Here is a 23,817-nt window from a genome sequence, read left to right on the forward strand (position 1 = left end):
CCAACAAAATGAGGAACAGTTTAATCTCTCTAAAAGTTAGCCCAATGTGAGACGGTATAATAATGCCTATTCATTCACATCTCTCCACTGTTATCTGTCCACAAACTGTGGACAGACTATGCACAAAATTTGATCTAACAAAACTAATTTGTGGGTCCCTGACATGAAAATGTTTGAGAACCACTCGTCTCAGCCCATTATGTGCTGTTAAAATGAACCAGGACGCAGGGCGGAGAATATTTTGAACCACTTAAGCTCATATTTTCAAAAATTGCCAAAACATTCTGAACATTTTTTAAACAGTTTGCCTATGATGACATGCCCAAAATAGGGTTAAAGTGGTTAAGAGTTGACAGTACAAGGTTCATTTCTTTCCCCATCCTGTCACATTAACTGGATGGAAGTCTTAGATGCATTAGCAATTCAAGTAAAATCAACCATCTTTGTTAGATTGACAGTTATAGCACCATTAGGATTCAATCTCTAAGAACTTGGGGCTGTATATAAGGTACTGATCTCAAACGCCACTGCATGGACTCAGCCTGCTTTACAAGCCATCGCTATATAGATCGGCGATTCCCAACCCATGGGACGGGGCCCATTGGCGGGCCGTGAGGATATTGCAGGTGGCCCCCAAAGTAGTTGGCAAAACACTAAGATTTTAATGATAATAATAGCATTAATGTTTTAAAAGATGTATGAAAAATAAATGTTATGGTATTTTGTTCTTTCAAAACCTTGAAAAAATAATCTCATAATAATACCGATAAATAGAAACATACATTATTTCCATTGATCCAGACGGAACACAATCAATTGACTGATAATTTAAATAAATAAACATCTGAAAATGCACGCGGCCCACACTTCTGACCAGCCTATCGGTTGCCGTTAAGTGGTCATATGGGTGGGCCACGAACGCTTTTGAGATTTCCAAACTAGTGGGCCCTGTTCCAAGAAACGGCTGGGAAGTGCTGCTATAGATTTTTACTTTAAAATCACAAGTTTGCAGTATGTTCTGAAAGAAAAAAAAACAGCTGAAGGTGCAAACAGACATATTTGCATGAACACACTATCGGTACATTCCCTGGTATACTTTAAACACTTTGTTCTCTTTTCCCTGAGAAACTAAAACATACACAATACTGGCCACTAGTGGGGATTAAGCTGTTCAGCATGACAGAGTCAACAGTAATATCACTTATTTTACCCTTGAATGTCATTCAAACCTAAACTCAGTGAGCCATTTGCGATATAAAGACATTAGACGAGACACATGCTCAGGTATTCTGAATGTGAAAGGCCTTAAATAGAATATATATTGACATTGAAATGGAACATTTACAGACTATGTATATGCCTCATTCCATATTATTATACTGGCGTGTCTAAACCATATTTATACTTTGTTTCACAAAGTGTCGCACGCTGTGAGGCTGTAGATCGGCTATTTTTGGTGTCCAACAGCGATATATTAAGCATAAGGTATATCGTATTCTGTTTTCTCATTGTCAGGATACAAGCTTATCTGCTTTTATTGCAAACGAATGGTAAACGATGTTTACATACATCAACCGCAGATTTCCAGGATCCTGATAATTACCAGAATACTGGTATGTGCACTGACGTTCTGGGTTTTTTCTCTTTTTTACGTTCAGAAATCAGTGGGGACCGGCACGGTCAAAGGTCAAGCAGGAAGTCATGCAAGATCACCACAAAGGGAGGCTGAAATGCTCATCATAGTTACTGAAGTAATATAATAGATTAATACTAATCTATACACATTTCAAAGAAAGGTTGACCTATTTACAGAAACAACCATTGAAAGTTGCCACTAGCTACTACTATCGATATTCTAGGCTGGAGTCTCCCGTAGCAAGACAATCAGAGTTCTCTGCCTACCAATACGTCTGGTGACATTTAAATGTCTTAAATATATATCACTGGGTGGAAATGAGTCAATGATAACATTTTGTATAAATAACAGAATTGCAGAACCAATCCTTTAGGGCGGTCCATCATATCGGATGGTTGTATGATATGAATAACAGTGGTGGACAGTAACAAAGTACATTTACTTGAGTGCTGTACTTAATAATTATTTTGAGGATCTGCACTTTACATGACTATAAGAAGGCCTATTTTTGGATACTTAAGACATTGACTTAATCCCTATGTCAAATATAGTGAAAATAGCCAGCTTGTGAGGTTGTAGATCGGCTATTTGGAATATTATTTCTTGTTGAAAATGTCAAAAATATTTATACAGCAAAGCATTGGTATTAAAAAAATATATATACTTTGTAATTTGTACATTTGCATACTTCAGTATTTTTAAAAGCAAGTACTCCAGTACTTTAACTCAACTACATATTGATTCAACAACTTTCACTTGTAGTTGAGTAATCTTCGTTTAATTCCACCAAAGATGAATGGTTTTCAAAGCAGTGGGCATACGTTTGTCAGCGTAGGATTTCTCTGCCGTTCTAGACGTTACATTGGATTTACATTTTCCCAGACGTGTCCGGTGTCGGTAGGCAGAAATCTCTGATCGTCTGGCTATGCTATACTATTAGGCTGGAGGTGGACTGGCTGTTGAGCATGCTTGTAAGGAAAGTGGTCAGATGGAAGGCTGTTGGTTGGTTTGCTTTAGAATTTTATGTATGAAAAACAGTTGAGAGAAGCTGGCATCGAGGTGATTTAGTGAATGGGGGAACTGCTGTCCAATCAGCCTTGTCAAAGTGTCCTAGAGCAGGGACTATAAAGCTGAACAAACTCCATTCTGGGTCTGTCTCACATCAACACTGAAGGGTGGACAGCAAAACAAAAGTTGCCTAATCCATAATGGTCTCACAAGTTGCACGTTAAGCCTCATATATGCTTCGTAGTGCGATGGTGTCGTGCGCTGAATATAGTAGATAGACAAGCTCACAACGCATCACACCATGAGCTTGTAGATCTGCTATTTTAGGCATGCAACACTGTCATACTACAGAGTTATTAAGTAATATACAATGCACAGTAAAGCAAGGAGGCCACATCTTGTCTCAGACATTGTACAAAAATAAATAAATATGATTTTGCTAATCCGTCTGTTGGCAAGACTAAATAAATAAAGACTAAAGCAACCTTGTCACTCGGGGGAAATTACTTCTTTTTTTTTCATCGAGTGATATGGTTTTACACAGAAGTTTAAATTAGCTATGTTTTATGAAAGAACTGTCAAAATAAAGGCCCAGAAAGATTTGGAGAATGTAAAGCAGTCACTTTCATTTCAGTCAACACAACACTGCCATCTGCTGAACATGACATGTCATATTCAATGGCTGGGGTTAACTGGATTAACTGGCTCAACCAGAAGTTAACGTGTCACATAATCACTGTCACTAATCATGACCTCTCTTTGCCCTCTCTTATTTCTGTTGCATAAATACAACAGAAATACATTCACTTTAATAAAAAAAATATCAATATTATTAATAAATTAAAACATCAATTAATCACTTAAACCCTATTTTGCACCTTCAAAAATGTTCGCCTATACCCACAATAGGGACGCCAGGTTCAAATTGGTTCAAGTCATATGGCCCTCCTAATTATTGACCTCTAAGAAATATTACAAATATAAACTAGCTAGAAATTGTTGGCCAAGGAACATTCGATTTCATTTTGAGGCGTAAGATGCATGATTATTGATCAACTGACTGCATTCGAGGATGAAGCTAAAATCTCAAGTACATTTTCAAGGCACACCTGAGTTTGCTCTGAACCAGAGCACATCAAGTATGTTAAAGATTACACTGTGTCACATAACTTTGGTTAATAAGATCCATCACGGCGCTTCAGCACAAACCGGACGTGCAACAGTTGCTGCACCACTGGCATTGTTCTGTATGTTTTCTCTCCCCGTCTCATGCACGCCCGCACACACACGCACGCACACGCACACACACACGTGCGCACACACACACGCACGCGTCTCATCTCTCCTCCATGAGTTTCTTCAGACAGTCCACCACGTCCTCTCCGCTCGCCCAAGGCTTGACGTTGGCCTTGAAGTTCGCCGCGGGGCTCTGCGTCAGCTCCTCCAGGAGCCTGTGCATGGGGAAGCCCCTCCTGGGGAACGCTGTGTCCCCGGGGCCCAGTGCCAGCGAGGGGCAGATGTCATTGGCCCCGTCCCCGACGTAGAACACCCTCTGGAAGGGCGCGCCGCCTCGCTCGCGCTGCCGCCGCGCCAGGTACTCCCTCAGGATGACCTGCTTGCACATGTTCTCCGGGCAGCGCGGGCACGAGTGCGAGTGGAAGGGCAGCAGGACGAGGCGCCCGTCCGCGTCGAAGCTCGCCGGGTTGCTGAAGACCCGGCGGAAGAGGTGGCGCGCCCCCGCGCGCTCCAGCCACGTCTCGATGAAGAACACGTTGGCGTCGGAGACCACCACCAGCTCAAAGTCCTTCGGGTGGCCGCGGAGGTACTGGAATAGAGCCGGCAGGCCCGGCACGGGCGGTATGCCCTCTACAGCCTGGCGGATAGCGTCCTCGGACACGCCCTGCTCCGCCACGTAGGCCAGCACCCGCTGCATGTGCTCGTTGTAGTGGCCCTCGCGGTACGAGTCCCGCAGCCAGTCGGGGAGCCGCTGGCCCGGCACGGTGCTCACCACCGCGTCGTCGCTGTTCTCGTTGATGATGGTCTCGTCGAAGTCGAACAGGACCAGGAAGCGCTGCGGCGACGCGGGCGTGGCGTCGTTGAGGCTGGAAGGGGAAGCCATGGCTCTCGGCGTGCGTTATGAACACGATGGTGGACTGCTGGGGAGGAGAGGAGACAAGGAATGGAAGATTTTTGTCAGCAATTATTTATCTCAGCTGTTTTGTTAATGCTGCAATCCATAACTTTATTGTGTGTGAATAAAACATTAGGCCTATTTTACTACCACTTGAACACTAGCATTCCTATTTAGGGGGATAGAACATTCACCGGAAAAAGCCGATCTACAATCTCACAGCGCTTCACGATGCCACGAATTGTGACGTCGCAGATCGGCCTATTTTCGGCAAAGAGATTTGGTGTAGAGGGAAATAAAAGAGCGGACCTTATTTAACCTTGACGAGAGGTATGGCATTATGAAACTCAAAGGAAAATATTTCTCTTCACAAATGGGCTCTCGGTTATAGCTCAACACTAGAAATGTCAACGTTCACGCAGAGGGCATATCCCTTGGTAGGGCATGAACCTTACAGATTGCAGCATTCAATAGGATACTAAGTACACTTTATGTAAGCGCTGATTACATGGTGCCTGGTGGGCAACCAATCATGTTCATGGGTTTACATCACATCATGCCAACCATGTCAGACTTACATCATCTGTACCATCTTTGGACTGGGTCACAAGGTGATAAAACGCTGGAAATTGTTCTCACTTAAAGCAATACACCAGGGAGCAATCTCTGATGTGTCCCTTTTATTCCCATATATGGACATCTCTATATCTGTCTGTCTGTCTGTCTGTCTGTCTGCCTGTGTTGCTTTTATGCCCGGTTATGGACATCTCTGTATTTGTCTGTCCGTGTCCCCTTTATGACAATATATGGAGATCCCTGATGTCATCAATATATGCCTATATGGCATATGACTATTTTCACTATTTTACATTTTTATTCAAAAAAGATGGTTTTGATCTCCACCTGACAGCAACAATATTAGATTAGAAAAAAATTGTTTTCATGCAGTATACAATTTAGCTGTCATTGCTCACTCCCGGGGACACACCCAAAACTCTTCACTGTACACCTCACAGGGCAAAAGTCAAACTTAAAAATACTTTTACAGCAGGCAAAAAACAGGAACTTCAGCAGGAACACACACAGAACAAGGCAGAACAGAAGTCAATAAACCAGCAAACTAAACTGATAACACACCACTCCTTATATACCCATAAAAGTCCAATTAACTAAGATGCCACAGCTGGGTGCTCAGGTGGAAACAGTCTCTCAAATGTAAGTCCACAGGACACAGGAAGGGCTCACACAGGGCAGGGCAGAGGCCAAGATCGTGACACTAGCAAGCCATCTTGTCAATACAATAAGTTACATGTATTTGTTAACCAAACACACATGGTATGACATTACTGTTTAAAAACAGCAGATACAATACTATTAATAATGAAGACAAGATTTAAAAAGATTCTAAAATTAGAATGTTCTCTTTGACATTCTTCTTTTACTGTTTGATTTTTCTCCCTGCCCTCCCTCTACCCGTCCCCCCTCCGTTTCTTTTTCTCCCTTTCCGAAAAACTACAAAATGATGGAGCTTATGCAAAGATGAATTTCACCCACTTTTGCCTGTAAACCTGTGATGTGACAATAAAGTTGATTCTTGAAAATGGTTTACAGTGATGTGTTATTTCATCAATGCTCACTCCAGCTAACAAAACCCAACAGACAAACTTTCATTTTCCACATAAATTTACCCAAATTTGACAGTGTATCACCACCTAAAACATTAACCCTGCTAGAATGGTTCTAGTCTAGTGCCAGGCAAGCTGCGGTTGTTAAAACTTCTACTGCACAAGTTTGTTCAGTGAACCTTCACATCAATGAAACATAGACAAAAAGAAAACATTAGGCCTATTTTACTACCACTTGAACACTAGCATTCCTATTTAGGGGGATAGAACATTCACCGGAAAAAGCCGATCTACAATCTCACAGCGCTTCACGATGAGACGAATTGTGACGTCGCAGATCGGCTTATTCTCGGCAAAGAGATTTGGTGTAGAGGGAAATAAAAGAGCGGACCTTATTTAACCTTGACGAGAGGTATTGCATTATGAAACTCAAAGGAAAATATTTCGCTTCACAAATGGGCTCTCGGTTATAGCTCAACACTAGAAATGTCAACGTTCACGCAGAGGGCATATCCCTTGGTAGGGCATGAACCTTACAGATTGCAGCATTCAATAGGATACTAAGTACACTTTATGTAAGCGCTGATTACATGGTGCCTGGTTGGCAACCAATCATGTTCATGGGTTTACATCACATCATGCCAACCATGTCAGACTTACATCATCTGTACCATCTTTGGACTGGGTCACAAGGTGATAAAACGCTGGCAATTGTTTTCCCTTAAAGCAATACACCAGGGAGCAATCTCTGATGTGTCCCTTTTATTCCCATATATGGACATCTCTATATCTGTCTGTCTGTCTGTCTGTCTGTCTGTCTGTCTGTCTGCCTGTGTTGCTTTTATGCCCGGTTATGGACATCTCTGTATTTGTCTGTCCGTGTCCCCTTTATGACAATATATGGAGATCCCTGATGTCATCAATATATGCCTATATATGGCATATGACTATTTTACATTTTTATTTAATAACAAAAAAAAAAGGTTTTGATCTCCACCTGACAGCAACAATATTAGATGTAATTAGGAAATAATTTGTTTTCATGCAGTATACAATTTAGCTGTCATTGCTCACTCCCGGGGACACACCCAAAACGCAGAAAACATTAACAGAAACGCAGTTGGTAAACTGAAAACTCTTCACTGATGAAAAAGTAAAGTACACCTCACAGGACAAAAGTCAAACTTAAAAATACTTTTACAGCAGGCAAAAAACAGGAACTTCAGCAGGAACACACACAGAACAAGACAGAACAGAAGTCAATAAACCAGCAAACTAAACTGATAACACACCACGCCTTATATACCCATAAAAGTCCAATTAACTAAGATGCCACAGCTGGGTGCTCAGGTGGAAACAGTCTCTCAATGTAAGTCCACAGGACACAGGAAGGGCTCACACAGGGCAGGGCAGAGGCCAAGATCGTGACACTATAGCAAGCCATCTTGTCAATACAATAAGTTACATGTATTTGTTAACCAAACACACATGGTATGACATTACTGTTTAAAAACAGCAGATACAATACTATTAATAATTTAGACAAGATTTAAAAAGATTCTAAAATTAGAATGTTCTCTTTGACATGCTTCTTTTACTGTTTGATTTTTCTCCCTGCCCTCCCTCTACCCGTCCCCCCTCCGTTTCTTTTTGTCCCTTTCCGAAAAACTACAAAATGATGGAGCTTATGCAAAGATGAATTTCACCCACTTTTGCCTGTAAACCTGTGATGTGAATAAAGTTGATTCTTGAAAATGGTTTACAGTGATGTGTTATTTCATCAATGCTCACTCCAGCTAATAAAACCCAACAGCCAAACTTTCATTTTCCACATAAATGTACCCAAATTTGACAGTGTATCATCACCACCTAAAACATTAACCCTGCTAGAATGGTTCTAGTCTAGTGCCAGGCAAGCTGTACTTGTTAAAGCTTCTACTGCACAAGTTTGTTCAGTGAACCTTCACATCAATGAAACATAGACAAAAAGTCCATAATCCATGTCTAGTAGTGATAATGAAGTTAAAGGAACAGTATGTTTACAAGATGAAAGGAAGGGATAAATATTTAGCAGAAGGAAGTTGCAGCAGACAGAACATGCAAGCAAGCGACCACCGACCACAACAATGAAACCCATGCATGTTGACAAAACAAGTCTAAACTTGAAGACTCTTTATATCAACATACCTTTCATCATAGGCTACAATACGCTGCACTCCAACTATCTGCCACCAACAGTGGTGGCAAGTAACTAAGTACATTTACTCAAGTAATATACTTAAGTACAATTTTGAGGTAGGCTACTTTACTGGATCCATTTCTGATACTTTGATGTTCTACTCCACTTTCAGAGGCAAACATTGAATTTGTATTCCTCTACAATGATCTCACAGCTTTAGTTACTAGTTACTTTTCAGATTATTAATAATTAAATCAAACCATTAATCAGAAATAATAATAAAGCAGATATACACGCTTACAACACACACGTTGTGAGCTTGTAGATTGGCTATTTTTGAATACAAAATAGTGCTTAAGTGGCTAATGATTATTACACAGCTATTGGGCAGTTATTGCCCATTAGCATGATATATGATTCTGAAATGAGCATTTTGTATAACGAGTATTTTCTACTTAAGTATATTTTGTACTTTGACTTACTGTAAGTAGGATTTTGACTGCAGGACTATTACTTGAACAAAGTATTTTGTATACACTGTGGTATTGTTACTTTAAGAAATCTGAGCATAGGCCTACTTCTTCCAGCACTGATAAATGTTTAAGCAGTAAGTAAGCCCATGCACACACAGATCTGGAACAGAGCCATATTGACATAAGGAGATAGGTTTCAGGCACAAGGAGTCCAGTGTGTTGCAGGCTGCAGCAGACTGGCTGTAACTTGAGGAAAGAGGGCAGGGCAGAGCTGTTACATCACTGCGTGTCTTGACCATAAGTGGACCAACAGAGAGCGTACGTGAACACACACCCATGTATACTGTATATGGCACATACACATAGTTCACTGTCTGGTCTGGACGCCCCCTTCAAAGCTTCATTGTTTTTGTTTTAATACTTTATTGAGTCAAAACATGTTAAGACAACCTCATTCATATAGGCTACATTTTTTAAAATGTTCATATGTTTTATGTTCCTGTTGTTAACAAACATTTCTACCCATTTTTGTATTATTATGTTTTGCTCAATTCTTCATTGTTGATTTAGAACTTTCTCTGAGAGTGTACAAAATGTAACCAAACGGACCTCCCCCAGTAGTGTACAACATTAATAACATATAGGCTACATGTAAACATTATTGATGGTTATTAAGGCTCTTTGACTTAATCAGCATAATGCTGCGTTTAGTCAGGCTTTTCGCTCGGGCCATTAAATCGTGAAACAGCTATACGTTCACAAAGTGCAACTTAATAGGCTACTAAATAATTGATTGCCAAAAACATAAAATCACGAATCATAAACAAACGCAAGAATGTATAGCGAATGCTCGATGGCCGTGTTTTTCTGTGTGTGTCCCACGACTCCTCCAGACACAGCTCTCTCTCTCTGTTGAATAACAAGAATGATAACCTATAAAGGACATTGTTATTGTGAGCCAGCTTGGTGGGACAACAGCAGCGTTGCCATGTCCGCTTGTTATAAGCGACTTTGGGCTTGTTGTTCTGTAATGTTGCTTGTAAATATTGCTAGTTTTGGGTTGCTGTTTTTGGGGGCTTGTTTCTAAAGTGTACTTGCTTATTTTAGCCTTGCTGTGTAATGTTGTTTACACCAGTGGTTCTTAAACATTTTCATGTCAAGAAGGACCCTTATATGATAGACTATGTAGGCCTATGTCTGCATCTGAAAATATTTTGTGCCAGTGACCCCCATACAAGATTTGTGTTGTTAGAATGTTTGGAAAATGTTCCACATTTTTCACTTATTCTTCAAGATTGTTTTGAAAATAGCATCGCGACTCGTGAGCTTCAAAGGGCTCATGTAGCCTCTCATGGTCGCTTTTTTGGGCTTGTTTTCGTGGCTTGCTTGTTTCTCTCTCACAAGCTGGCAACGGTGGACAACAGCGGTATTCTGGTGGTGCTCTGGGTACAATCTGTCACATACCACCACGATCACACTCCTCCTCCAACGCATTATGACAAAACGTCTTGTTGTGCCACTGTGGTGGCAGCACAGTGCTGTGCCACCAACAACAGCAGCAGCTCTGTCTGAGCATGGCAGTTGTATTTATAGAAACATTTATATTTACAAAGCTTGAGCCGATCTAAATTTAAACCCTCTTTCTCCCTTGCAGGAACAGATTACCCTTGACATGCACCCTTAATAGTCCTCCTCACATGCACCGATCAGCTCTCCTCCACCACGTTCATTGATCAGGCTTGTTTCATGTTCATGTAGGCTGCCTATTTTGTATTCATATATTTTGGTGTGTGTGTGTGTGTGTGTGTGTGTGTGTGTGTGTGTGTGTGTGTGTGTGTGTGTGTGTGTGTGTGTGTGTGTGTGTGTGTGTGTGTGTGTGTGTGTGCGCGCGCGCGTGCGTGTGTGTGTGCAGCAAAGATCAAAAAGCAACAATTTGACGCTGTTAATGTCAGATCACACACAGACACAGGCTCTCAGCAAGAGAAACACTCTTTTCTCAACGTCGGTTTTCGGAGACCACCGACCACCGGTCCAAATGGCCCCTTTAATACGGCTCTGTAACTCTGCATGAGTGTACCGAATGGAACCAAGTCCATTTACACTCTCAGGGTCAAATCAACACGGAGCATTTTGCAGTGTAAATTGGGGTCCCGCACAGGGATCATATCAAATCAATGGGTTAATGACATAGGGGGTCCGTGGCCTAATGCATAGCCTATATCAAACGGATCCCTGAACTCAGACAGGTTGAAAATCACTGATTCATTTAACATAAAATAGATAATAAGTTAAAAACCTACCAAATGATGGTTCTGTTTGTTAGTTAGTCCCCCGGCCGGCCGGCGGGCTTTACCGCAACCTCCTCGGCTTGTCCTGCTCTCTCTCTCTCTGCCGCGATGCGGGACGCTGCTCTCTCTCTCTCTCTCTCTCTCTCTCTCTCTCTCTCTCTCTCTCTCTCTCTCTCTCTCTCTCTCTCTCTCTCTCTCTCTCTCTCTCTCTCTCTCTCTCAATCAAGTGCATCCCGCAGCTCCCACTTCAATGGGGAGCCCCGTGAAATGACGTCATCCGCTGGCCGTCCAATGACACGCCGGGGCTCTTTAAAGGAGCAGCTCCACTGCTGTCTTTAAGGTCTCGCTTCTGATGTCTGATTATCGAGAATTATGTAAGCGAAGAGAGTCTGATGTAATAACACGTTGCTTACATAATTGATAGTAGGACAAATGTATAGGCAATAGGCATGCATTTCATGAATAGGCATGCATTTTATCAGTTTCACAAGATCTTTTGGAGAGCACTGAAGGTAGTGAGATCTCAGCCTGAGGGTAAACTAGGGGCCACATGCCAACATTAGACAGTGAAAAATAACTAGATTTTCTGGTGTCATGCTGACTTAGTATTCATTGACTTATAGTAGCCTATTCATGCTTATTGCTTAGCATTCGCTGACTTAGTATCCACTTAGTATTAAAATATGGCCCTTCAGGAGACTCCTGCTAAATTCAGGAGTGTTAGCAGGTATGGAGTAGGCTACAATGGCTACAATAAATTGTTATTATCATGAAATATCTTTAGCTGCCTGTTAGATATGTTCTACTATCTTCTTTACGAATGAACACAATTGACACAGCCCAGTGTTGGTTCTGCCTGAAGGACTGGGGAATCTACAGAATGAAGAATGAAACCCTGCTCTCTCTCTCTCTCTCTGTGTGTGTGTGTGTGTGTGTGTGTGTGTGTGTGTGTGTGTGTGTGTGTGTGTGTGTGTGTGTGTGTGTGTGTGTGTGTGTGTGTGTGTGCGTGCGTGCGTGCGTGTGTGTGTGTGTGTGTGCGCGCGCGCGCGCGCATGCATGCATGGGGTGTGGTGTGTGTGTGTGTGTGTGTGTGTGTGTGTGTGTGTGTGTGTGTGTGTGTGTGTGTGTGTGTGTGTGTGTGTGTGTGTGTGTGTGTGTGTGTGTGTGTGTGTGTGTGTGCGCTCGCATGTGCGACTGTGCGTGACTACATGCGTGCTTATCAAAAACAACCATTCACGCTATCTGACAAAACAGTCACGCTTGGTTGTCTGAATGTGAAACCCAACGCGTGACGTAGGGCAAATGAACATGGTGGCCCTGATGCACTGTTTGACTTTGGTAATTTGGCATGCTCACACGCACACGCGCGCGCACACACATGCACACTCGCGCGCACACACACACACACACACACACACACACACACACACACACACACACACACACACACACACACACACACACACACACACACACACACACACACACACACACAGTACAGTACAAAGCGATTTTCACTTGTAGTTGAGTAATATTTGACCAGGAGTATATACTTTGACTCAAGTATGCATGGGCCATGAGTTCTTTGTCCAACCACTGGATCTATTCGTCTTGTTCCTCCAGAACTTCCACAGTGCTTCTGGTCAGTGTGTGTGTGTGTGTGCGTGTGTGTGTGTGTGTGTGTGTGTGTGTGTGTGTGTGTGTGTGTGTGTGTGTGTGTGTGTGTGTGTGTGTGTGTGTGTGTGTGTGTGTGTGTGATTTACAGCGTTGTGTGCAAAGGTCAGCCAGTCTTCTGTTCCCAAAAGGATTGAAACAGATGGTCAATGTTCTGCTGCTGACTGAGGCCAACAGAAAGGTCTCCATGTATTTTTAGAGGGAGAAGGAGCTTCCTGAGCCTATAAGAATCCCCACTGGACACCTGTTTCAAAAGTAACACTTAACTGTGTCTGTTAGGCCTCAAAGTGTTCCGTCTTTCCGTTACCATCAACTTCATTCATACATCCATCTGAAATCTGTCAAATAAATCCTGAGAGTTAGTTTAACTTAGAGAGCTTATAAATGAAACCAAATGGAACTGTAAAAGATTTCATTTGGTTTCATTTGTACACTCTCTGAGTCAGTGGTTCTCAACCTGTGGGCCGGGAACCCCAGGGGGGTCCCCACTTTTTTTTTGGGGGGGGGGGGTCACTTTATGGACTTTTAAGACATTTTTATTAGGCAAACATTGTGAAAATGTCAGATCTACAAGCTCGCAACGCCTCGCAATATCTGTGGAACCAAATTCAAATCAAATTAAATTGAATGCCTCAAGTCCTACATTCCAAGTGCTTGTCAGAGGTTGGGGAGGTCCCCAGGTCAAATAATACTTTTAGGGGTCACGGCCTGAAAAGGTTGAGAACCACTGCTCTGAGTTACAAATGGATACACTGGCCATTTCTTTGCTTGTGAACCTTCACCTTCACCTATCCCATAACCCGGAGGGTCGTTGGGGCACCACAGACAATCTGTTGACCAGCTCTCTCCATCCCTCTCTGTCCTCGGCAGCTCTCATTGCCTCACTGAGTTTCAAGTGAGTCCATTCTCCGATGTTATCTTCCCATCTTTTCTTCTGTCTCCCTCGTCTCCTGCCACCTTGTACGGTGCCTTGCAAGATGGTCTTTGCAAGGCCTGAGGATCTGGTGATGTGTCCGTACCACCTCAGTTTTCGCTTTATGACAGTAGTAAGCAGGTCATCATGTGGGCCGATGGCTTGGCTGATCTTTTGCCGGACTTCCTCGTTGGTGACATGTTGGGTGTAGGAGATACCCATGAGTCTTCTGTAGCATCTCATCTCCATGCTCTGTATTCTCTTCTGGAGCTCTGTTGTCAGGGTCCAAGTTTCACAAGCGTATAGCTTGTGAACACTGTTCTCCAAGTAAGTGTGTGTTCAGAACCTCTGGGAGTGTCTCAGATTTCTACATAATGAAGAACCTGAGAGGAGATTTATAAGAAGCTCGTTACGCCATCAAACCACAACTTCTACTCAGTCATTACTGTACCGGCACATTTCCTGTTTTTAACAAAGGTCCAACTTGTGATTACATCACAACTTGGCCAATTCGTTTTGCATCCAGATTTCCAAGTTTCCCAACTTGATCATTGAATTTGTGTTTAAGTGGCACTTATGTAGTGCTATGATACTATGAGCAACTGTTTTACAATTTGTCGAGACAGAGACACATCACACACAGACAGACAGAGAGAGACAGAAAGAGACAGAGAGACAGATGCAGTTTGATGTTACCCCATCAGAGAGTATAATGATTAATATTATGGCATGCCGTCTGGCAGAGATTTGCACTTCACTGTGTGCACAATTGTGTTGGTTGTTTTGTCACTTTGCAAAAAAAGTCATCTAACTTGAATAGTAGCGTACAACAATCTATGGTGTCATGTGATTAACAACAATATTTTGATCACACAGTGTATTAAATTTACTTTTATTCCTATAATTTGCAAGCCATATGGTATCTTGAGCTCAGACAGGTATTGTAAGCTGACCTCTAAGCTATTGTACTGTAGTTGATGGAATATAATGAGAAATTCACAAGCTTGTTTATTGCTTGCGAAAAAAGTAGGTGACCCTTAAATGACCTTGACCCACAAAGTAGCTGACAAAAGCTCATACAATAGTGTTTTGTTTCACAAGATCATTTGGAGAACACAGAACACGCTGGTGATCCTTCAGCCTGAGTAGCTACAATAAATTGTAATAAAACAGCTTTAGCTGCCTGTTTGCTGTGTTATACTACTCACCTTATCTACTTTCATGTAAGTCATGTTTAAACATGGCCTTCTTGTATAGTTTTGGTATCTAGTTGCTTTTACTCACAGAACAAGCCTTATTTACTAACACCACAAGCACACAATACAAAAAGGACTGGGAAATATGTGATTATGAGATGCTGTGTCATGATTATGAGACATGATTATGAGATCATGACTCGTCATGGCATGTCATGATTATGAGAGCATTTTCAGGTCAGGATACCAATTTTATCCAATCAGAATAGAGAACTCAGACAGGATACAGATTAAACAAGTGAAAGTGGAAGTGATGACACAAAGAAATGAGCAGACAAAATAGGAACTGGAACACTAAAAATGAAGCTGATAAATGGGTACTCTCTCCAGAATTTTGTCACCATACCTGAAAATGTATTTTCTGTTTATTAAAGAGCCTGAGGGAGACTCCTGTTACTCCATCTATAGCAATGATTCAATGAAGTCATAATTATGAGAAAGTATAGGATTTATTTATTATTGGGAAATGGGCTTCCTTAAAAAACTATAATTCTAAAATCAATTCTTTTTTTAATGGGAGAAGCTACGTTAAAATAGGTTTGATCTGTTCAAAATTTTTGGTTTTAGTTTATCCTTTTGCTGAAGATTTCTCAACACGCTGGAGTTCATTTATTGTATCCAGCAAAAAGTGCATTACAGTAATCAAGTCTTTAGCCTGGGATCCAGACTGATTTGCAGCGAATCAGTCGAGATTCCAGGCTAATCAAGTCTACTGTAAATAAAAGTGTGAAGGCAGCTTCTCAGAATCTGACTGTGACAGGAATCATTAAGTTTAGATTAAGATGATAAAAGGCATTCTTGGAAGATATTAGACACCATGAACTGCACACAAAAGTCTGAGTACATGAAAATGACCCCAGAAGTGTTGAAGTGTCCCCTTCAACAAGTGTTGAAGTGTTGAAGTGTCGTTGTCCCCCCCCCCCCCCCCCCCCAACTGTATCTGCTACTTTTAAATACCGCCAGCCACGGCACAAATATAGCTGGGGACCCCCTGGAACCCCTCCAAGGACCCCACTTTGAAAACCACTGAGTTAAAGTGCTGGAGTACTTGCTTTAAAAAAAAGACATGCTTTAAAAAATATTGAAGTATTCAAAAGTACAAATTACAGAGTAGGCCTATATTTTCATTTTATTATATCAATCAAAGATTTTCCAATGTTTAACAAATAACAATAATAGTGAAAATAGCAGATCTACATGCTCACAACGCGTAGCCTAGGGGCTAGGCCCAACCAAGTAAGTGCTAAAGTGTTTAATTCATAATGTATTTTTTTTCTCCCCTATATGTAGTGGTAAAGTATAGATACTCAAAAGTTTTACTTAAGTACAGTACTCAAGTAAATGTACTTTGTTTACTGTCCAGCACTGCTGATCGATGTCTACATATGTACATGGAGTAATTAATCGAGCCTGGAAGAGATAATTGCATGGATTACCCTCTCTAGGTCAGGTGGGGAAAGATAGGCCTTTATCCTGGCCAAAAGCCTCAGCTGGAAGAAACTGGTTTTGACCACACACTGATCTGTTTGTCAAACTTGAAATTGCTGTCAGAAGTCACATGCACCACGGTTCTTGACTGATGAGTGGATGTTAGTCCTTAGGGGCCCCAGAGAAGTGATGGAAGACACTAAATCATGACCAAGAAAGGAGTAACTGGTCCTGCTTTCATTGAGTGTTAAAAAGTTGGTGTCCATCCAGATTCTGATATCTGTAAGTCAATTCCACCACTGCATGCAAAGCATTTACCAATAAGTCAATCATTGTTATCAATTGTGCAGCCCTAGCACAGCTCACCTCTGTGTTTGTGTAGCAGCCTATCACCTCATCTTACTGCAGTGGTTCTCAACCTGTGGGTTGGGACCCCCACATGATTTATGGGGGGGGGGGGTCCCCAGATGACAATGAAGTGACAATATAAGGACTTTTAAGACCTTTAAGAAAAATAAAAAAGACTATCAAGAGTAATCAACGAACGACAAGTATGGTGTAGGCCTACTATAAAAACTGGTCAAACATTGGCCAAATTGTCAAATAATATAAGAAAGAGGCAACAATTGTGAAAATAGCTGATCTACAAGCTGTGAGCTTGTAGATCTGCTTGTTAGGGTGGGGGGTCCCCAGTTCAAATATGATAATTTTGTGGGGTCGCAGGCTTAAAAGGTTGAGAACCACTGGCTTACTGCAACGAATGCCAATGTGTGTGCGGTTTGTGACCAGAAGATGGCGCTACATGCAACAGTATATCATCACCAAAACACTGTCCAGGCATGTGTAGAATTAAATCTGGGAACAGAATCAACCTTATTGTTGCATCACAGGTTTACAGGTGTAAAGAAAGTGGGTGATTTTCTTTTTTTCCCTGTGTGGCCAGAGTGAGTGTTGTCGAAGTGACTCATGGTATATATCAGTGGTTCTCAAAGTGGGGTCCAGAGAACCTCAGGGTTCCTCGAGGGGGTTCCAAATGTACCCTTACGGGTCTGTAACTCTGAGAGCGCACTAAATGGAACCAAATGGTCCATTTGCATGCTCTCAGAGTTATGGGGGTCCTTGAAAAAAACAAAGATCTTGCCCAACAAAAAAAGGAATGCCGTTACTTTGGATTAATGACACTGTCCAGTGATTATGACACAAGTTGAGTCCCCTCTCTGTTGAACTGTGAAATAAATCTTGTACTGGATGAAAACTCAGGATTTTCCAAGCCTCCACTGTAAATCAGTCATTTTTCGATCAAGTCTTTTTCCCTTTTCTGAAAACTACAAATGGGAGCTTGTGCGACAAAGAATTTCACCCACATGTTTGTACCTGTAAACCTGTGATGTGACAATAAAGGATGGATTAATACATATGGAGGCCCGCCCTTGGGTCAATCGTCTTTTACGCAAACACACTGCTTTGGTTGAAAGGAATGTGTGGGTCAATAAAGTACCTGTAGACATTTTATCATACAGGATTTATATAGGATATACAGTATTTACATGACGTGAAATATATATAATAATATATCAAAGACATTTTCTGTACCTGTATCTGTGGTTATCTGACCCTCTGGCTGAAGGGCCCACATATTTAAGAGTAACTTGACAATGGACTTTGTGGCCCAGTGGTCCCCAGCAGCCCCTGGTATTCAAGGGCCCATGCCATTGGGCAAAGTGTCTTGCTCAGGGACACTTCGACACGTGTAGCTACTGTGCGGGCCGGGAAGCAAACCAGTGACCTTCTGAGTACCAGGTGGCCTCTCTACCCACTAAGCTATAGGTATGTGCATCTACTTGGCACACAGTTGGTGTGGAGTTTTGGACTTCTGCCAGAAGTCAAATCAAATCTGGGCGAAATGATTAATTTAATACAACATTTTCGCCCTACAGAAAATGCATCAAATTAAACATTTGTTTGTGAATGATTGGTTGAGTGGTGTTGTGTATCATGTAAAAAGCTGTGCTATTTACATCTTGACCAGAATGTAAAAATGGTTGACAGCTGGGTAAACATATTGATGAATGTCAAGATGTCTGCTTGGGTTCAGATAATGTGATGAGCATTTACAGTAACCCTTAGGATGGAGCGTGACAAAGACAGTGATGTTAAGTTTAGCCATCGGGCTTGTGAAGGTGTAATCAATTAACCACATGAACACTAGCATCTCTATTCTGATCATAATATAGGCGAACATTCTGCAAAAACAGGTAAAGAGATTTGGTGAAAAAAAACGAGGGGACCAAGTAAGTACAAACCCCTAGGGGACACCAGACAACTTAAAGGACGACTTCTCCCATTTTCAACCTATCTTCATATAATTGGTCCTCAATAATGCTCATGATAATATGGTACCGTTTTTGTCAACTTGGTCTGTGTCTCAGAGGAGGGCTGTGGACAGTTCAGAAACCAGTGACATCATCGATGGGGAATCCAAGCTAATAGAAATGGCAGGCTTTCTATTCCTGGAAAGTTAGCAAGCTATAATGTAGAAGAAAATGGTACCACGTTATCATAAGCATTAATGAGGACCAATTATATGAAAATGGGTGAAGTCATCCTTTAAGGATATAACGATATGAAGATGTCTTTTGACAGACTATTGACTATAATTTTATAGTTTATTACCTTATTTCACCAGCATTCTAAATGAATTACAGATTAATCAAATAAATAAATAAATAACTGAAAATGTATCGATTTATGAAAATAATTGTTAAATTGCAGCCTGAAGACAATATCTAATACAAAGTGAATCACCTATGTATGTATTTATTTTTGATTTATCTGTATAAATCTAAAATAAATACATACACAAGCATCAGGACATTGAGAACAACATGACAAAGCTTCCAATATAGTACAGTGTTGCGCAAAAAAGTTCAAATAGCTAATCAACAAGCTCATGGTTTTTGAAATCCATTGAAATGTTTGCCTATAATGGCATTCCCAAAATATGCTTAAAGTGGTTACGTGTGTCTTTGGGATTAATCAATGAAATGTAGTAACAAGAGCTTGTGACTAAATAATAACTTTACTTACTTACTTATGCCTATCACTCCTTTGCATGGAGCATAGGCTGTTGACTACAGTCCGCCAGAGTCCTTTATCCTGGGCCTACTTTTCCAGTTGTTTCCATGTCAGGCCACTGCTTGATGTCAGTGTAAAGAAGGTCACTGCGCCAGGTGTTCTTTGGCCTTCCTCTCTTTCTTGAAGATAAATAATAACTATACATTGGATAAATTGGAACACAGTTTTTCTTTGTCCATTTCCTGAAAAGTAACAGTTTTGGACATGCAACATTTCAGCCCGACAGCGACGAACCATATTTACCAAAGGAAAGTGCAGGAGGTGCAATTTCCCCATGGAGAATTGGAGGACATGAATTCGGGAGGAGAATTCAATACAGTAATGGCATGTATGGGAGAAAAAGCAACTCATGACTCAAGAACATTTGACCAGAATTGATCTTACAATTCAGGTTGCATTGAAACTAATATTGTTAGAGAGAGGATATATTGTCTATTACACCTAAATGGGTAGAAGATAACATGTTGCCAAAGCCAATTGTCAATGACCTCTGAGGATAAGTGATTGAGAGCGAAAGCTGATTAAGGTCATTCTGAAGAAAAACTATGACAAATTGACTTTTAGTACTTCCATGTTGGGAAAGACACCTTGCCATTCCTCTCTCTCTCTCTCTCTCTGGTGGAAAGTACATGTATTCCAGTACTGTACTTAAGTACAGTACTTTTACACAAGGCCATTTTACAACTTTTACCACTACAATTATTTGACAGCTTTAGTTACTTTGAAGATTTTGATTATTAAAACCAAACATATATTAATCAATAAAGCCCTATTTAAAACTATTTTAAAACTCTATTAGAAAATAGCCAATCTACAAGCTCACACTGCATCGCAATGAAATGCGGTATGAGCTTGCAGATCTGTTATTTTTGGAAATATTTTGATTAGGAGCAGTGGCTGCCATTAAAGGTGCAGTTAAAATAAGTGTTAAATAGCTCTGTATTCTGATAGTAATCATTCAGTAACAGGAGTCTCCCTGTCTCTTGCTATAGAGTGTTTGTTCAGTACAGTAACAGGTCTCTCCAGCTCTTTAGTAAAAGGAAAATACATTTGCAGCGTTGGGATACCAATACCAATTTCAGGAGAGAACTCATACAGATTTTAAACTCTATTTGAAAATAGCCAATCTACAAGCTCACACTGCATCGCAATGAAATGCGTTATGAGCTTGTAGATCTGTTATTTTTGGAAATATTTTGACACATTTTGTAAACTTGAAAGGAAACTTGTAAAATGGGATATTCACCATATTGAGTAAATGGTACCTTAAGTATATTTTGATGCCAATACGTTTATACTTTTGTACTCAAGTATTCACAAAAAGAGTTTTACTACTACTTGAGTATTTCTACATTGTGGGTATTGCTACGTTTACATTACTTAGTAAAAAAATATGAGTACTTCTTCCAACACTCTCTCTCTCTCTCTCTGCGCTGCCTCCTCCTCCTGGGAAACCTGACAAACATATCGATATCCAGATATCAGATACCTGTTCCATCTACGACCCTTCCCACTTCCACCACGGAGCCCTGACTGACTAAATTGGCGGTGCTATCTGATGATTGGCTTTGTGGGTATAACGTCATTGATTTTCTTCCATTCAATTACTCCTTCCGCGCTGAGAGCTAATTCAGTTAAGGGACTCGGGCCTTGTAAGAGGTCATTCTGAAGCAAAGTGTGGGGCCTCCTATGCCAAAATGCTTTCATCTTGATGAGGATCTGAATGTTTCAGTGTGACTCTTCTGCCGATAGTCTAAAAACACGATGCCCACAATGGATGCCAAGCATTGTAGGATACCCTGCTCTCCTTACCTGGGTACTGGGCATACGTTGATTTGCAGAGCTACAAAGATAAGTCTTGTCTGGTTTGAGTGCGGTGACCAGACATCCTGGTTTGGCCGGTATTGTCCCGGTTTGACCGGGATTGTCCCTTGCGGCATGCAAGATAGGGCCCCTAGGTGTGCTAAGTGCTACAATAAGTGTCCCCCATTCTGATGTAAACCACAAAAAAAAGAAACAGTCAAAAGTAGCAAAAATAGGAGATCTACAAGCTCACAATGCGTTGCGGTGAGTATGTAGATTGGCTATTTTTGCTAAACAGAAAACACATTTGTGGGTTACAAACTTCATCCAATCAGGAGAGAGAAGCCCACAAAGATTATCAATCAGCTTGTGTTCCAGTTCCAATTTTGTCTGCTCATTTATTTGTTCATCACCTCCAATTTCACTTGTTAATCCTATATCCTGTATGAATTCTCTCCCCTGATTGGATGAAATTGGGATCCAGACCTGAAAATGTATGTTATGTTTACTAAAGAGAGAGTCAGGGAGACCCATGTTATTAACACTCTAGTCTATAGCAAGAGCAAGAGAAAGAGCAACACATTGCTATAGGAATATAGAATATATTTAACACTGACTTAAGAACAATAAAAACATCACTTTCAAGCTAAGACCTTACTATCATTTACCTAATTACTTTGTTTCATTCTAGTTTAGTTTATGATGCTTTGCGGGATGGGATGGGAATGGAGAACCAGAATCATTAGAGAATTGGAATCGTTGACATAGAGAATCAACACTGAATGCCTCAGAGCTTAGCAATTACTTTGATCAGGCATGTTCGTCTGCAGTGATGGACAAAGTACTCAGTACTTGAGTCAAAGTATAGATACTCCTGGTCAAATATTACTCAACTACTGTACAAACACTTGAGTACTGGAGAAGGCCCTAGTATTTGCTTTTAAGTATTCAAAAGTACAAATTTGAAAGCATGTTTGCCTTTTTTCTACTGTTTCTACATACAGTACGCTAAACTGTAAGTTCAGACTCAGAGATTTTATCTCAGTTGAAAATCTGTGTAGGCCTACTCTTTTAGAAAATTGATCAGGAATCAATAATAAAGAATCAGACCGATAAGCAGAATTGCTATTGGCATTGGTGTCAATACTAATAGTCTTATCAATTCTCATCCCTAATTGCACACATGGTAGAAAATAAACCACTAAAACTGGGTGGCTTGGTTCTTAATCACTTAAACCTTATTAGTCGGAGTTCCCAGGGCTCTATACTTGGTCCACACTCCTATTTTACCTCTAAACCAAATTGCTTCGCTAAAAATAGCCATCTACAAGCTCACAATGAGTTGTCACATTATGAGCTTGTAGATCTGATATTGTTGCCAAATGTGGAGTCGGACGCTAGAGTTCAATTGGTTAATATTGGTGTTAACAACAGAACCATGACCTTTAGGTAAGGCTGGTAAGCATCATTAAAACGCTAAGATAATAATGATGCATCCCCTTTACTTATTGTATTTACCACTGTACATAATGTGGAATTTGTGGAATTTGTTATTAGGAAAACTAAAGGAGCTATTAGGAGCAGTGGCTGCCATTAAAGGTGCAGTAAGTTAAAATAAGTGTTAAATAGCTCTATATTCTGATAGTAATCATTCAGTAACAGGAGTCTCCCTGTCTCTTGCCATAGAGTGTTTGTTCAGTACAGTAACAGGTCTCTCCAGCTCTTTATTTTAAGGAAAATACATTTGCAGCGTTGGGATACCAATACCAATTTCAGGAGAGATAACTCATACAGGATAGAGGATAAACAAGTGATGGGTTAGTGATGACACAAATAAATTAGCAGACGAAATTGGAACTATAGAACACCACAACATAAGCTGATAAATGGGCACACTTTCCCAGATGGCTGAAATTGGCAACCCACCTGAAAATGTATTTTCAGTTAATTAAATATAACTGGAGAGAAGGGGAGACCCCGTGCTAGTGAACAAACACACACACGCACACACACACGCACGCGCGCGCGCGCACACACACACACACACACACACACACACACACACACACACACACACACACACACACACACACACACACACACACTCTCACGCGCGCGCGCGCACACACACACACACACACACACACACACACACACACACACACACACACACACACACACACACACACCAGCCAACCAGCCTCCTCTAGTTTGTAACGTCCGTCTCTGTCAGACAGCCAGTAGTGCGCTCTCCTCTGCAGCCAGTCT

At 41.1% G+C, this 23,817-nt stretch overlaps 1 protein-coding gene across 2 annotated transcripts; it reads right to left on the reverse strand.

Moving 5' to 3' along the window:
• Positions 1-123: 123 nt before the first annotated feature.
• Positions 124-11,470, reverse strand: LOC308105379 (putative phosphatase phospho1). 2 transcript variants are annotated; one of them, XM_080456061.1, is made up of 2 exons: positions 11,353-11,470; positions 124-4,797 (listed from the first exon to the last, which is right to left on the reverse strand). In XM_080456061.1, exon 2 carries the CDS (start codon positions 4,761-4,763, stop codon positions 3,981-3,983), a length of 783 nt encoding a protein of 260 aa, XP_080312187.1. In that variant the 5' UTR covers positions 4,764-4,797; positions 11,353-11,470; the 3' UTR covers positions 124-3,980. The 2 variants fall into 2 exon arrangements, with proteins under 2 accessions (XP_080312187.1, XP_080312186.1); XM_080456060.1 differs by having other exon boundaries at positions 124-4,800; positions 11,353-11,448.
• Positions 11,471-23,817: the final 12,347 nt, after the last annotated feature.

The sequence above is a fragment of the Gymnoscopelus braueri genome, assembly GCF_963280865.1.
Source record: "Gymnoscopelus braueri genome assembly, chromosome: 17".
Classification (NCBI taxonomy): Eukaryota; Metazoa; Chordata; class Actinopteri; order Myctophiformes; family Myctophidae; genus Gymnoscopelus; species Gymnoscopelus braueri.

Bases quoted from the DNA above. Each gene is read 5' to 3' on its own strand.
- LOC308105379 (XM_080456061.1), bottom strand. From the start codon at position 4,763: ATGGCTTCCCCTTCCAGCCTCAACGACGCCACGCCCGCGTCGCCGCAG.